Source organism: Lotus japonicus, chromosome 4, assembly GCF_012489685.1.
Source record: "Lotus japonicus ecotype B-129 chromosome 4, LjGifu_v1.2".
Lineage (NCBI taxonomy): Eukaryota > Viridiplantae > Streptophyta > Magnoliopsida > Fabales > Fabaceae > Lotus > Lotus japonicus.
This window is the reverse complement of record NC_080044.1, coordinates 9,701,607-9,717,880: the sequence shown is the minus strand read 5'-3', so window position 1 is coordinate 9,717,880 and position 16,274 is coordinate 9,701,607. Positions and strand designations below refer to the sequence as shown.

At 36.0% G+C, this 16,274-nt stretch overlaps 1 protein-coding gene across 2 annotated transcripts; it reads right to left on the bottom strand.

The window, feature by feature from the left end:
- Window positions 1–3,822: 3,822 nt before the first annotated feature.
- LOC130715069 (PI-PLC X domain-containing protein At5g67130-like) lies at window positions 3,823–8,515 on the bottom strand. Of its 2 annotated transcripts, XR_009011548.1 has the most exons (10): window positions 8,360–8,515; window positions 8,190–8,261; window positions 7,960–8,082; window positions 7,728–7,865; window positions 6,099–6,197; window positions 5,639–5,942; window positions 5,209–5,432; window positions 4,531–4,617; window positions 4,187–4,453; window positions 3,823–4,104 (listed from the first exon to the last, which is right to left on the bottom strand). XR_009011548.1 is itself a non-coding variant. In XM_057565069.1 (9 exons), the coding sequence occupies exons 1-9, from the start codon at window positions 8,369–8,371 to the stop codon at window positions 4,295–4,297; spliced, it is 1,218 nt and encodes a 405-aa protein (XP_057421052.1). In that variant the 5' UTR covers window positions 8,372–8,515; the 3' UTR covers window positions 3,823–4,294. The 2 variants fall into 2 exon arrangements, 1 of the variants encoding a protein (XP_057421052.1); XM_057565069.1 differs by having other exon boundaries at window positions 3,823–4,453.
- Window positions 8,516–16,274: the final 7,759 nt, after the last annotated feature.

The following is a 16,274-nucleotide window of genomic DNA, read 5'->3' as shown; positions in this document are numbered from 1 at the left end:
GAATTGATAATGATTTTCAATTAATCATAACATGTGGCATTATTCAGATTTAAAAATAAAATAAAAAAAGCCACGTGGAAAAGGTGAGAGTGAAAAAATTAAGACATATCATCGGCTGACCCACTTTGTCCTTAATTGGATTAAAAAATAAATTATAAGGACCCAATTTGATGCGAAAATTTTTCAGGCCTTGAAATTGATTCGCTTTACAATTTTAGAGGTTTTCTGATATATTAAACCTAATATAAATATTATTTTTGCAGACATTTGTTATGGCGCCATCGCCATGTCCCACTCGTGGAAAGACTCTGGAAAGGGAGCATGTGTGTGGACTGTGGAAATTAAGCAAAGCCTAGTTGGCATTGTGATTTGCCCTAAAGAATTTAATAATTCTGTAGCTTGATTCGTCTAATCTAATCTTCTTTAATCTTTAATTTATTTATTTTCTTGAATATTTGAAGGTCAAATAATCTAATCAAATCTTTTGACTAATAATTGAACTCACTTTCCACTCTGTTCAACCAATTGCTCACCACGTGTTTAGTCTTACTAGTAGCTCTTTGCTTGCATCATACCATTACATTTACACCAATGTGGAATTGTGGTCCCCTTATAATAATAATAAGGTTCATATTTTCAACTGCAGTTTCTGACTTCAACGCCAGAGCCAGATTTTGAGGTGCTACAGTTTCCAGCGATGCATGCAATTTATGTATCTCTATTCTCTACTATGCTTGGCTTTGGATTATTTTTGAAGGTTCCTGCATCCTGCTTTCAATTAATGGCAAGATTTTGTGGATGACGGTGTCTTTTGAATGGATTTGTGTTTTCATATATAGTTGGAGTGCGCTATAAATAATCGTTGATGTCGACCAAAAATATAAAATGGAAAATAGTTGATGCAAAATATTAACTAAATTTGTAACAATATATGGATACATACACAAATATTTATAAAATCATCCAATACTAATTATTAATTAATTTTAAGCTGATAACTATAATTTTTAAATTTTATATTTAATCTCAATTTTGCATCATATATTGTAGAAGAGATAAAATCTTGATAATTATGAGACCACATGTGATTATGAATGGTAGCATCTACATGTTAAGTAGGTGGACTCAATGATAGTCAAATGAGAGACTAGAAATAAGTTTCATCTCGTCCAACTTACAACCTAATAGACTCAAGCCAACATAGTTATAACGCCCCTTCAAGGTAGCTTATGAGCAACGATTATCTTAGAGCATTGTCTCGGATTACTTATACGAAGACTTTATTAATTAAGGCATATTGTCTCAGGTATGGCCTGACCACACATATAAATATAATTTTAATTGTTACATAAGTATAACTCATTTGTTCTTTTATTTTTATTTTATAACTTTTATAGTTCCTCCTTAAATACTCTCATATTGACTTGTATGTCAGAGTATCTTTGCAGATACCTCCATCATAGTCACCCTGTTGTGCTAGTAGATCTTCTCATAATAGTGCACCAATCGTGCACCAAAATTCAAGAACATCATCTAGCTATTTTGGAACAACAATATTTATGAATGACACAAGTAAGCCGTAGCTCCCAATAAAATAAAAGAGGGACCAAAAGTTCATAAAAAAAACCCAAAGTGAAGACAACTAAAAACACCAATTTAAATATTGGACGAATAATACCACACGAGTATATGCTATCCTGCTTTTGGTGTGGGTGGTGAGAACCAGCCTTTCCCGCTGTTTTTGGGCCTTTATAGGCTCATTACAATGGGCTATTACTTATAAGCCTTGAAAGAGTCAAATCCCATGCCCATTAAAGAAAATATTAGTCTCGTACCAAAAACAAAATCACAAAAATAGAATTCTGGGCACTTTCTTCTTGAACCAATACCCTTCATATTTATGGATCAAAATTTGAAATCCGGTAATTCCATTTTTTTTAAGCAATCCGGTAATTCATTCCTAAAAATGCTGGTAAAACTTTCTTAATGATAACTTTAACATATTTATTGTGATTGATTTATTTGTTAAGAAATCAACAAAATTCTTAAAAAGTTAAAGAAATGTACTAATTAAAAAAAAATCAATGTTAAAGTGTATGAATACAAATTTGATTATTAACTAATAAACTGAAATCCAATGTCTCATCAAAGTTAATTGAGATGCTTTTTAAACTCCTGAATACCATTTCATAACTATAACCATTATTAAAAAAAAAAACCATAGCCATAAATCGAAGCTACGCACACATTGCACTTTCTTTTGAATCCATGTTCTACTTCTTGATTGCTAAAACATTGTTGCAATCTTTGCCCACAAAATTTTAATCTTACAACTATAGCATTCCTCATTTCTTGTAAGATTAAAACTGCATTTCACCACTCACGATGGATTGAGAGTTTGGGTGAGGTGGGAAGATGATTCGCAGCCATCGAGTACTAGGAGAGTACGACGCGGTGATTTTTGGGGCAAATTCGGATGATCAGTTCATCTAAACTTCCAATGTTGATGTTTGTGGCTCGCTTAATTGAGTGCATTTGTCCTTATCAAATTTTAAGTTCACCTGTGATGCTTGCCACTCATGATGTCAAGTGAAATATAAAATAAATGAATTAAGAATGTGATTTTGAATAAACTACCTCCCTTAGTGCATCTACTTGGAGAGTGTACAAAAACCTAACTGTCAGCTTATGAAGCTTAGCCAACGTGCTCACCAGATGATTATATATTCTTGATGTTGTCCTAAAAGTAAATGAACGTTAGAGGAAGTAGAATTTTTTTTTTCCAACACTTCTACAACAGTTAGCATAATTGGAAATCTAGCACTATTAATGAGTTGGTTTACAGATGGGTCTTATAGGATTCGAAAGTTGTTAGCACACTTCACACTAGTCATTAAAATATTATAGCACAGAAGGCTAGCTAAATTAAGATTATTCAGGTAAGGCTATACTTCAAGGTTCCTTAGAACAAGGGTATTAGGACAACTTAGAGTGTCGACAAATAATTGGAAATACTCATGTAAATTTTTTCGTGGATATTGATAATTCTCATGAAGAGGCTTTCAATCAGTGGGTTAGCTAGCAGTGAAACTATCAATAACATGCATGATGAGTTTGGAATGAAATTCTTGTCTGTTTCAAAAAACTAAATGTATCTTCTCCACCTTATTTATGTCACCAATAGCAAGTAGAACACTTATATCAGAAATGGACACTCCACAAATCTCAACATCCTTCTATTGTCTGCTCCATGAATTGTGAGAAGTTCACATTCGTTAGATGCTTGTATACTTTAAAATGTAATTGATCGAACATCATCCGATACGTGCCCGGTAGAGTGCGTTCCACTATGTTAATTCGGTTAGTAGCCACCTAGAATGAGATTTTATTCTCTCTCAAGTGAATTAGCCGTTAAACAAGAAGATCAGCGATATCTCTTCGGGCAACAAGCACTGTAATCGAACATTGTTATTGACCTAACTATTGCTCTGTATATTGTCATGAAAGTCTGATGATAATACTCAACTCTATCTTCTAACCATATTTTACCATAATTATAATGTCCATCCTTCTTTTTTATGATAAGTAATTAGTCATGCTTGGTTCTCACAATAGATTGCATTGAAACACATGACAATTACCAAAATCTCCATCAATCATTAATGTTCATTCTTTTTCTTTTTTTTACCTCTACCTGCTCCTTCTACATCCGAGAGCGTCCACTCCCACTCCCACTCCCAGGCATGATCTGCATTTCCCCGTCTAATTTACGAGTCATCATTAACAAGACAACATAGTATGAATGTAAAATATAAGAGAACCTAAAAAAAATCACACCCTTTAATTATTTAGCGAATTGAATACATAATATGACTTTAAAATTACAACCACAGCTTTTAAAACTCACCCCTAAAATAAAAATCAAATAAATATAAGAAAGTTCACTACATTGCAGCACACCCCATCTTAATCTATTCAAACATGAATTTGCAACCAAAATCAGATATTCTCTATTCATTTTCTTCTTTATCACTCTCCATTCGAGACCCGAACCACCAATTTTAAACTTAGTGAGCCAAAAAAGCTTGGAGGTGAATCGCCAATCTAAGATATAAAACCAATGGTTCACATTTTGGACGGAGAGAGATTGAAAGAAAAATAATGGAGAAATTGAGGATGAACATACATGTTGACGCCCAATTCAGCATTACCCCAGAAAATTTGTTTTTCTTTTTCATACTCTTTTCTCCTACTCTCTTCCACTTCCATTTTACCAATTGAAATGACAATTCTTTCACAATGCAATGAGCATAGCCACAAGAGTAGTGGCTAAAGACCATAACAAATCAACAGGCCTGCAATTTTGAATGCCAAAGCTCGAGACTTTTGCTGCTGCATGTTGAGGAGTTGCTTCAGCTTCAGGTAATTGACATGCTCCAAATCCCATGTTTTCCTGCACAAATCAAAATTCAGTACATGCAAATTTAGATGAGTGTGAGGGGGAATGAAAGTAATTGGTGTTAACCGAACCTTGCAGGTGGCTATGTTTCCACACCCACACACTAGATGACCATTTGCAACATCTACTGCTTCTGGGGCTCCTCCTCCGTCGCTCCTCTGAAACATCAATGTATTACAAGTTTATTATGCATGTACATGTTTGGTTTCCATTCAAAGCGCACAATGATAGCGTAAAATCAATCTTGAATGATGTTATATGTGTTTGGTAGTTATTAGGAGAATTGATTTTTTATTTTATTTTTGTTACTAGGAGAATTGATTTCAGTTTCATATACAATTATTTTAAACATAATTAAATCTGAGAAGCAAGTGAATTTCACAATATTAGCCTACAAATTTTTTTTTTATAAATATATTTAAAAATAAATCATTTCACTTTTAGTCACGTTTTCTATAATCTATATTGCCAAAATAAATTTTATCTAAAATTAATTGTGACAATGTTGATCCAAAGTCCAAACACATATTTCGTTTACTTAGCATTTTCTCCTACTCTGTTTGTTGGCAAATATCAATTCAGTGCATGTGTGTAGCTTCTACAATTTTTCTAAAGACAAAACTAATCAAAGGAGAAGTTTCATTCACTTCTGGATTCAGAATTGATTATAAAGAAAAAGAAGTTGATGCCAACATGAAAAGGTGTTTTTTTAGAAAAAATAAAAAATTAACATGGCTAATATACAATACCTTGTAGAAATCAACAGCAATGAAATTAGGCCAACGTTTGCCGGCTGCTTGGTTGCAAGTGCTGACCATGCTAAGCAGAGGGGCTGAATTGTCCTTGCAAGATTGAGCTACATCTGGAAGATCTCGAAAGAAGTTCACCAGGACTAAGGATCTTGATGTTGTGTTCATAGATGGTGATTCAGCTCGATTTGGGCATGAACCAGCCTTCATGCCTCCATTTCCATCTGCAAATCCAATTGAAATTTTGTTACCAAACTTAAATTTTAGAATATAAATAAGTGTTGTCGCAGTGATTAAAAATAGCGTTAATCAAAAGTTCGACTCTTAAGAGCCGCGCTTTTGGTAAAACCCTTGACCACACTTGAGTCAGAATTGCAAAACCAATTTATTTCAATGAAAAACTTAAATTTTAGGAACCTGGTGTGCTTACATTGGTTTTCCACTAAATATCGCCACTCATAGGCTATCCCTTCTGAAGCTTCCTTAGACGCTTTTGAAGTGAAGACTACTAAACGCTGATTCTTCTGCACCATATCATCTACCTTTGGCCAGTCTCCACCATTTTTCGGCATTCGAGATACTGGAAACCAGTATTTTCTTAGTCCAGCAGCATCAAACACCTTTGTTAGGCCTTTTGGTGAAGTAACATAATCTTCAATTATAATAGTGACAATCTCTGATGGGTTTGCTTCAAGAAATACTTGAATCTCTTTCAGAACATTGATGGCAGGTTGCTGCATTGTTCACATTCCAGATAAGTAACTATTGAAGTGAAAAAAAGCATAACAAGATTTTGCACTCACACATTGAAGTTAGTGTGAAAGATTCATTTTGTTCTTATACATTGTCCTTAATTTAGAATAGCAACAACTAAGCCGATTTGTACTTACAAAAGCTGTGTAGTTGTAGCACTGGCCACCAAATGAGTGACACAGCCAAACATCGTTCTCGAAGTCATACAGGTCAAGCATCAAACCTCTTACTCCATTCTGTGAGAAAAAATTGAAATATAAGCATAATAACTAAAAAGAGCATCTCCGATGGGAGTGTCTCACACTAAACACTAAAGAGACTCTCCCACTTGTGTCTCACACCATTGAAGGGAAACGGTTCTTCTACCATGTCTAATTTGGGTGTGGTAGTGTAGACACTTCTCTCTCATGTATCTCTCATAAATATGTTCATATAAAATATTATTATATTTGCTTATCATTTAATCACCCAAAGTATGTAGTTGATTGTGGGGTCTACAAGAGAAACTTTTAAGAGTTTTTTGGTTGGAGTAAAAAATTAGTAAGTGGTTTAGATGATGTAACACTATGAAAAATTGTAAAGAATAAAGTGTAAACACTCTAATAAATGTGATGGATAAAGATGCTCTAAGGTTTCAAAGCTCTTGAGCTGAAATCATTTATTTCAGGAGTAGGGATCATGCCACTTGTTAGGCACTTAGGCATCACTTAATTCAAGGTTTTTTTTTTTTTGCCTAAATATGTTTATATGTTAGGTCCTCTAAAAATCTTTAAATATCATCCCTGATAATTTTTTTAAGCCAATTTACATCCTTCTACATACATGTTATCAATTTTGACTTAATTAACTACTACGTGTTAGGTTTAATTTAACTGGATTAACATCAATTTAACTCCCTCTATTTTGTTTAAAAAACCATTTTCATACCTTCCTCTTTCCTCATTTCAATTGTTTCTATTCTAGAAGACATGAGTACAAATTTTCACTTCCGTTTTTGTTTTCTTAGACCCACTAACTTCCCTCATTGCTAGATTTGATTATTTCAAAGTTGTTTGCCGAAAACAGAATGCTATTTTCATCACTAGTGTCTTTAATTAAATTATAAACGTGTAACTAAAAAATATCCAACAAACATTCTTTAACAAAAAAGTAAGTACTCTTTCACAGAATCTCTCTAACTAATCCTACTAAACTAGTAATTTTTTGAACTGTTCAACCATGTAAAAAAAATCCCAGTTGTTTAGCCAATTTTAAATATTAGTTCCCATACTAACATTCAGCACATTCTTGGCCTAAAGTAAACTTCAATATATAGCAAATTATTCTCCGCCAACCACTTTCAGTCTTTTTCAAATAATAGGGTAAAAAAAAATAGAAAGTGGGGACCTTCTGCTATGTTTCAATGACCAAAATGCAGAAGGAGCTTAACTTTCCCGGTAAGACTAGACAAAACATTATGAGAAACACGACAAAGGATCACCTAACAAGTTTAAATAGGTTGTCATTTCTTAACTTCCACTTTAAATTTTCCTAGTAACCAAACACAATAATTAATAGTGTTTGAATGCTCAATTCAAATCCATCCTGCAAGCGTCTACTCGCATTAGGCAAGTTAGTTTTTAGAAGAATGAAATATCCTTCCGATCAAATGTCAAGTTAGACTTTATAATCACATAAAACGTCGGTCAAGTTAGTCTAGACTAGATTCACGCTTAGACGTGACTATTTTGGATTAAAAAAAAAGAAGGGATGGAAGAGAACATCACATTAAGCTGATCGGTGATGGTGTCTTGTTGATTTGTAGGAGACAGAATCACAGAGCCAGTCATTGATTTCTGACCCAGAAGAGCAAATGAGTTATGCGTTGTCAGCCATGAATACCGATTAAACGGTAACCCTTTCACCTATTCAAAAAATCAACAACTTTATTACAAAGCACATTCATGGTACTATTAAAACTCCAAAACAAACATAACCCTGAAGAAAAAAATATGAGACCTTTGAAGTTGGGTTGATTGGTTGCGTACGAGTGCACCGTGGTCTCACGTTTCCATTTGTCACACACGTCTCGCAGTGCAAACCTGAGTTGCAGTTCTTGTTTGCCACACATATTTGTCCTTCCTGTTGAAGAGGTTTGAACTCAGACACAAGGTTAGCAATAAGGGTTGTCAAAAATTAACAAAAATATTGAAGGTGTTGTAAGTTGTAACCATTCAAGCAAAAAGTACCTTGAGAGCGAGTGAAGAATCAAGGAGAAGCAAAATGGTAAAAAGGGTTGTGGCAATGGCAAGAGTTGGCTTCTGCAAGAAAGAGAATGAGAGAAAATTAAAGTCTCTGTTTGAGAACAGAGGAAAAACAGAGGATGAAGGAGAAGGAAAAGAAAGGAAGGGAGATTTACCTGCATCATCATTTGTTTTGGTGTTTGATGGAGAGAGAATGTGAGAGAGATGAAGGATAAGGTACTATGGCCTGTATCTGTCAGTTATAAAGCTTGAATGGGAAATTTGAATTTCCAAGTGTGCAACATGTGAACAAGAAGTGCTACCTGAATGCACCATTTATGTAGCAGCTTTATCTGCATTTAGGTGTTAACCACCATGCTTTCCATAAAAAAAAAGTCAGATGTCAATTTTTTCAAGATTTTAAAATGAAAAGTCTATGTTTTAAAATTTTAAGTTTTTTTCTTTTCATTTATTTCTTAATATAAGATATGAGAATGTATCATATGAGGAATGTGTTCTTATGTGAGAACATGAGAATAAATCATGACCGTTATTATCATGTTATCACATAAGAACATTTTTCTCATATAATACATCTTCTATTATATTTCCTTTTCTTTAATAAATCGTTTTGCCCCTCAGAAACAGCAGTCATTATCAAGGACTGCAAGGCCTTGGCTTCAAGAAGATAGAGTTTTTGTATGTCAAGCTCTAGGCAAATAACGTTCCGCATATTTTAGTGTCCAATGCAGTTAATATCCCTTGTAAATTATGGTGGGATGATCCCCTTTTGTTGTAGCAAACACTCTTTTTGCGGACGCAATTTTTTTATCTTAATATTTTGCACATTTACCCTAAAATAAGATTGATATATATCTTAATCCAATAAGATATTAGGAGACACAATTATAGAATTACAACATTGGAGAATATTATTATTTGGAGGATTACATCAATTTTGGGGCTCATTGAAAATCCTAAGTACCGCTTCATTGATCTTCTCCTCTGAGTGGCTACGTTTATTTGCTCCGCGTTATCATTGTCGATTCATCAGAACTCAGGCTCCACTTTTTGCTTCCATCATTGTAGTGTCGTCTTGCAACCCTAACAAGGGATTTCTTAAGTTGATACAGTCTGGGTTTCGTGAGAGTTAAGCATCGACAAGCACGAAAAGAAGCAGGTGAACACTCTCACTATTCATTTGAACTTTTATCATACATTTGCATTCACTTCTGAGTTGCCAAAAAACAGGAATTTCAAACTTTGTGTTCTTCAAATGTTCTTAAGACCCTCTAGATACTAAACATGACAAAGTTGCTTTATCGTAATTTTAAAGATTCTCCAACATGATATTAATGCTTGATTGCTTTACTTCATAGTTGGAAAGCCTTTGCAAACTAAACAATCTTAAACCATTTCCTCTTAATAGCTTTAATGTCTAGCTTTCTCATTGTATGCAGGGTAGTTGCGTACATAAAATACTATGGGTTTACCATTAAGAGAAATAAGTTGGATTAGAAAAAGAGAAATGAGTTCTCATTAATACCGGTTCGAATAGGATTGCCTCCAAAGGAGGACACCCGTTTCAAACCAAAAAAGTATGGCTACCCAACAAGTTTCAAACGCAACGCAGTGGGCAATAATATAAAGTGGTTGTTTGAACACCTAGATCAAGAGTTTGATTTTTAAGAGCCACCACACTCCTAGGAAGACCTATAATTTAACCTTGATCATAATGAGCCAAAATTACGATAGCAATTTAACTCTAAAAAAGCATGACTTCATGTAATCAACAAAAATTCTTGCAACACACTTTCTTTTAAAATATTATTTTTAAAATGAAAAAGAATTTTTTTCTTTATTCCAAAAAATGAAAAAGAAATTCTTTAACACAATGTATGTTATATAATTCTCACTAATACCACTTGTCCGTTGTGTGACTCTGACGAAGAAACCACAGCTCATCTGTTTTTTAATTGCTTTTTTACTTGGAGGATCTGGGCGTTGATGCTAAAGTGGGTGGGGATATATTATGTAGTCTCTGAAGCTCCTTGTGATCAGCTTATTCAATTCTACAACTGTACATCTGGAAACACAAAGTCCAAACGCGGCCTTCTCTCAATCTGGCTTGCAATTGTTTGGCACATTTGGATTGCTAGGAATGCTAAAATCTTTAAGGAGGAGAGCTCTACATGTGAGGAAATTTTTGACCAAGCAAGAGTGAAGGCGTGGCATTGGCTGAGAGCCAGAAACAGAAGCTTTCAACATTCTTTATGGGAATGGTTTAATGAACCCTTGGCATGTCTCGAAGATATGTAAAACAGGTGCTTTAAGTCATTATGGTGTAGGATTTTGATTTTCCATTCTGTCAGCATTGGTGGTAGCAGGGTTTGTGGCTAGCTTGGTTTTTTGTTGCTCTGAAGGCTTGAGGAGGTGAAAGGTTTTTGTAAATTTGTACCCTGGGTCTGTGCCTTATGGAGATTTCGTAGAAGGTGTGGTAACATTGCTGGAGGTGCTTATTTGTGATATTGTTGGAATTAAAGCAAAGTGCTTTAACAGTAGGAGGATGCAGAAATTTGATCTATATCTTGGGGCCTTGTTTGCTTCTCAGCAAGTGGGATCTATTTGCTTGTTTGTCATTGCTGCTCAAATAGTTCCACAACATGATTTCGTTGGTTGGTTCACTAGCTTCTGGTGGCATGGCATTTAGGGTGGGTTATTAGACTTTTTGTAAACCCCTTGAAAATTTCATTTTGACTTTGCAAATTGGGTACTTTTTTTCCTCTCTAGGTTTTCCCAAGGGGGGTTTTATCCTATGGAGGTTTTAATGAGGCCTGTTTTGTTAAGTCTATTTTCAAGGGGGTATTAGGTAGGGCAGCTTCGGCATTGGTAGGTTTTTACTTTCGCTCTTGTTCATTAGTTTTCTTTTCTTCTCTCTTCTTCATCTCATCTCTTGTATTGGGTTGAAGTACCCCTTGTACTTCTATTCAATATATGTCTAATTGCCTATCAAAAAAAAAATATACCGATTTATTTTTAAAAAAAGTCAACACAATTATCTAAAAGTAAGATTTTTTTTTTACTTTATTTAAGTATATACTACTTCATTCTTTATTATAAGAATCAAATAACTATCTGTCGTCACTTAAAAAATGTGGTTAATGGAGTTATAATAATATTAAAGTTATTCTCATAAATTTTTTTCGTTGTTCACATGGAAGAAATATGTTTTGTTATCAAAAAAATTAATTTTTTAAATCATCCATTACTCATTTTTTCATAATTTTTATGTATTATTAATATATTAATCTTATAAAAGGGGACCAAGGTGCACTTGCAATCAGATTTTTATAACAAAGGTAGTTTCAATTTATCATGGGGATTTTCAAAAAAAAAATTATCATGGGGAAAGTATTTGTAAGAGTGCATGAGAGAATAAGTTCTAAAGAGTGCGTTAGTAGGTAATAGCTCCTCATTAATTAGGTGGCACCTAATATGCATCACTTTTTAGTGGTGCAACCTTGCACCACTATACCAATTGTCCATTTTACCCCTGTTAAAAAAATTATTTTATAAAAAGAAAAAAATATTGGTATTACCGGGTGGATTTTGATGGGATTAATTTTTTGAACAGGGGTAAAATGGACAATTAACATAGTGGTGCAAAATTACACCACTAAAAAGTGGTGCATATTAGGTGGACCCCATTAATTAAGCTGAGATGTTAAGAGGAAGTTTTAGTTTTGGGTGGCGTATAGTTCAGGGGAGGCAGATTATGAGACTCGGATAGACTCAACCATTCATTTGCATATTGGGAATGTTATTAAGACCCCCCTACAGCTATTCAGACCGAAGGAATTTTCTGAAATCCGAAATTACCCCTTTCGAACGCATTTTTAAATTGCGTGATGGTCGCAGTTTGAACCTCATTTTCCGAGTGCGTTAAAAACGCACCGGCCATTGACCATGAGTCAACAACCGGTAAAACTCATTAAATGAGTCATTAAGTGCGTCGTTACAACCTAGGGCACCGGAGCTCTATAAAAAGGGCTTCCCAATCCTTCATTTTCACACAAAATCTCTCTTCTTCCTCCCCTCCTCTTCTATGCTTTTCTTATGTCTTGTTTTTTAGGGGGTTTTGAGTGGTTGGGGTCATGTGGATGTTATCCCCAACATTAGCAACTTTGAGTACTTTGAAAGTGAAATTTCAAATTCAGAGTGTCAAAGTTGCTAATGTAGGGGTGACCATCCTTGCTCATCCTTGCTTGTTTAAAGTACTCAAAGTTGCTAAATAGAATAGGTTCATGCTCCAGTAGAAAATGCCCTCCGGCAGTGTGAGATTGTGATGGAAACATCAAGACTCACCCAGGCTCAGGTGGTTGCACTGGATCTATCCGGGATGCCGAGGAGGAGAAGACAAGGAAGGGGACCTCAAAAGCCAAGAAAGAGGACCTGAAGAAGAAGAAGACTGCCTCCTGATTGTATCCCATATGGGGGGGCCATTGTACTTGTATATGTCAAGTACTAGGGTTAGGACTTAGGGTCTAGGGGTCATTGTACTTGTATGTTCGAAAATTTTGTAATGTATCATCACAAAATTATGAATAAAGTCCTTTTCTTGGATATGTTTCTGTTCATGTCTGTTTCATCATGTTTCTGTTTCAGATCTGTTTCTGGTTTGGAGTTACAAATCACACTTTCATGATGCGTCTGAGACGCTTCTCCAAGGAGCGTCTGAGACGCACCATGGAGAAGCGTCTAGGACGCATCATGAGAGTGCGATTAATTCAGAACTTGTGTAATGTACAGGGACCCTGGCCTTAAAGTTACTGTTTGAACATAGATTTTGTTACACGTCGCACTCTCATGGAGCGTCTAAGACGCATCTTGAGGGTACGACTCTGTCGCACCCTGAGTGTGCGATGTTCGCGCACCCTGAGAGTGCGTGAATAAAGGAACTCTGCAACAGAAACGTTTCAGGCAAAACAGAAACATTAAAACAGTAAATGGTACAAAAATAGAAACATGATAATAAACAAAGCAGGTAAATGGTACAAAACACAACAATTGAAGACTAAATTATTCACATCACAACATAACATAACATGTCAACATAAATTAATCCTAGGTGAAAAGTAATTTGTCTTCAATACAGTCATCCATAAATTAATCCTAAAACACTAGACCTAACTAGTCTTCGAGGTAGATGTTTTTCCTTTCTTCTTTCTGTCAGGGCCACCACCACCATGAGGTGCAACTCTATTGCCACTGCCACTGTCATCATCATCACCTCCATACTCCAAGTGTTGCAGTATGATATCCCGCATACGCTGGTTTGCCTCGAGGATCTGCTGAGGCGTCTCACTGGGGTCAACTGTGATATCACTCAACTCCCGTAATTGTTCGAGAACATCCTACAAGCAACAATGAAACAAAATCATAAATTGTAACATAAACAAAATCAAACTAGTCATTAAATTATTGATCCTTACCACAAGAGTTACTGCCACAGGACCTCTTGTTTCAGGAGGGACCACAAAGCGGTGTGAGATTGACTTGTACCACTCAAAGTAGCGAGGCGTTGTCGTTGGAGTGTCAGTATGTTGAGCAGCCACGCAATGAGCCATGTTCTCGAACCTCTCATCAATATCCTCAACAGGGGGAATGTTTGCCGGTGGTAAATTGGGTTGATCCTGGAGCATATGGAACTGCCTCAACACACGCTCTGGCAGATATGGGCGGATGATGCCTGAATGCCGAATCCACCCACTGTAAAGACACTCCTGCCGAAAGGGCCAATCCACTATATGCTCGTCATATGGAGTCCATATAACACTGCTATCCCTAAGGTCATCTAGGATTAGCCTCTTCGCATGCAGGTTCACAGTCCCCCTCTTGGTGACTCATTTGCAAGCTCGCGAGTCTTTCTCACTGTATTTCCTGTTCAGGTTTTTATCAAACAATGAAGCAGGGAAGTGCTCAAATATCCATGCCTGCAATCAAATACTCATACATCAAAATGTGATACCTTATACATTAAATTACGTTAATTACAATTTAACTAAAATAAGAGTTATAGAATCATACCTGAAACAGATTTAAGTATCCTCCAAGGCTAGTGGTGCATACCTTGGTGGCGTCCTTCAGCTGGTCATAAAGGAAAGACAATGCCATGGCGCCCCATGCATACTCCCCAACCTTTTTCAAGTCCATGAACATCCCCAAATATGCAACATCCACCTTGTTGTTTGTCTTCCCACAGAAGATCGTCATCCCCACCAAACGCAGCAAGAAGGCTCTAGCAGCTTTCTTGGTCTTCCCTTCCTTAGCCATGTCCTCAGCCAACTTCAACAACCATGTATACTGAGCATAAGGTCCTAAGGACTTCCGGATCTCCTCTTCAGCAGCTGCTTGTGTAACACCAAGTTGTTTATGCAATACAGTGGCTGCTTCCTCACGAGTCAAGACTGGGAGAGTGAAAAATTTTCCCTTCACAAGAATGTGTAGCAAAGAAAAATATGGCCTTTATCAAGTAAAGAAATCTGGGTATAGTGATATTGGATACACAAACAATGTCAAATCACTTATGGTCTTAATATTGAATCCTGAAACCCAAATAGATTCTAGACCAGATATAAATGACACTTTAAAACTTAGTTTCCACTAAAATGGTCCCACTGGGTGTGCCAATTTGTTTACACTGAATTTTGGTAAACAAATAGAATCCAAAAGCAATTTAAGGACCGGATTCGGAGTCCTTTCTGGGTTCTTTAGTGAAGACGTTTTAAATGTCAAGGTTGGGTCTTTGTGAAGAACGGTATGAACAAAAGGGAAAAAGAGTAGAGGATCGAAAGGGAAAAGAGACACAAAAAGTAAAAGGAAATCAAAATGGCAAAGGAAATGAAATTGCATTGAACATAAAAGGTGAGAATCACAACACACTCTTAGTCTCTTTGTAGCCATATGTCACATGAGACTTGGAGGCATCCATGGAGAGTTTTGAGTAATTGTGTGAGCCTGCCTAATTTTACAATTAGATTTGCTACTTATAGAACTTGGAATGAAACTGCCACTAGATCCTACGGTTGAGATTAAATCTTAGAAAATAACTCCCTACACTAGAGTCATACTTAGCATAAGTACAAATATAATAACTTGCAGCCACTTCCATTTTCCAAGCCATGTTCATGTTGCATCTTCAGTAAGTAACTGCCACGTTCTCCTTTACTCCACTTTAATAGCCATTATATAGTAACTTCCACTAAGTTTTGCTTCTTCAATAACCGTTGCTTTGCTTAATCTGCTCATTCAATAAACCGTCACATTTGTCGACCAGCTTGATGTGTGCTTTATAGTATTAACACTTGGTCGAAAACATGATTCTCCAACTTGGTCGAAATGGTCCAGCATCACCATATCATTTGAATCATTCTTTAACCATTTAAGAGACCCACTCTTGCATATTTGTCGAAGTCATGCTTCATTACATGGATATATATATATTTCTCATATTGCCTTTCCAATGTGGTACAAGATTTCGATCAATGACAAGTCTTAATATTTCGACACACATGTAGTCCATAATAATTTGGCAACATGATAAAAATTCTACTAAATTATACCACGCATCCATGTACACCATATTTCAGGAATTGATTTCCAAACTAGGAAATTTTGGTGTTAACAATGTCATAATCATCATCTTTCTCACCTTGATCCGCTTGTTTATCCCCGTCCTCCTCTTCGTCCTCCTCCTCAGTAGAACCCTCCTCCTCTTCTTCACCAGTTCTCTCCTCCTCTCCTTCACCAGAACCCTGTTCTGCATCAACCATATCATCATCTTCAGGCTCCTGTACTGCACTGGCAGCAGTCGTTGCACTACCTGCACGCCTTTTACGGGTTGCCTCGTCACGCCTTTTACGTGCTTCTTCTTTCTTTCGTAGGGTGGCGGCTTCACGCTCCTTACGTACCGATGCCGTGGGGGAGATTCTCCTTTCGTTGGCCGGGGGCACATTCAAATTCTTTGTTCTTGCCATATATCAACCAACATTGGAAACATAAGACTCAAAACAAAACAAAAACATAAAGGCA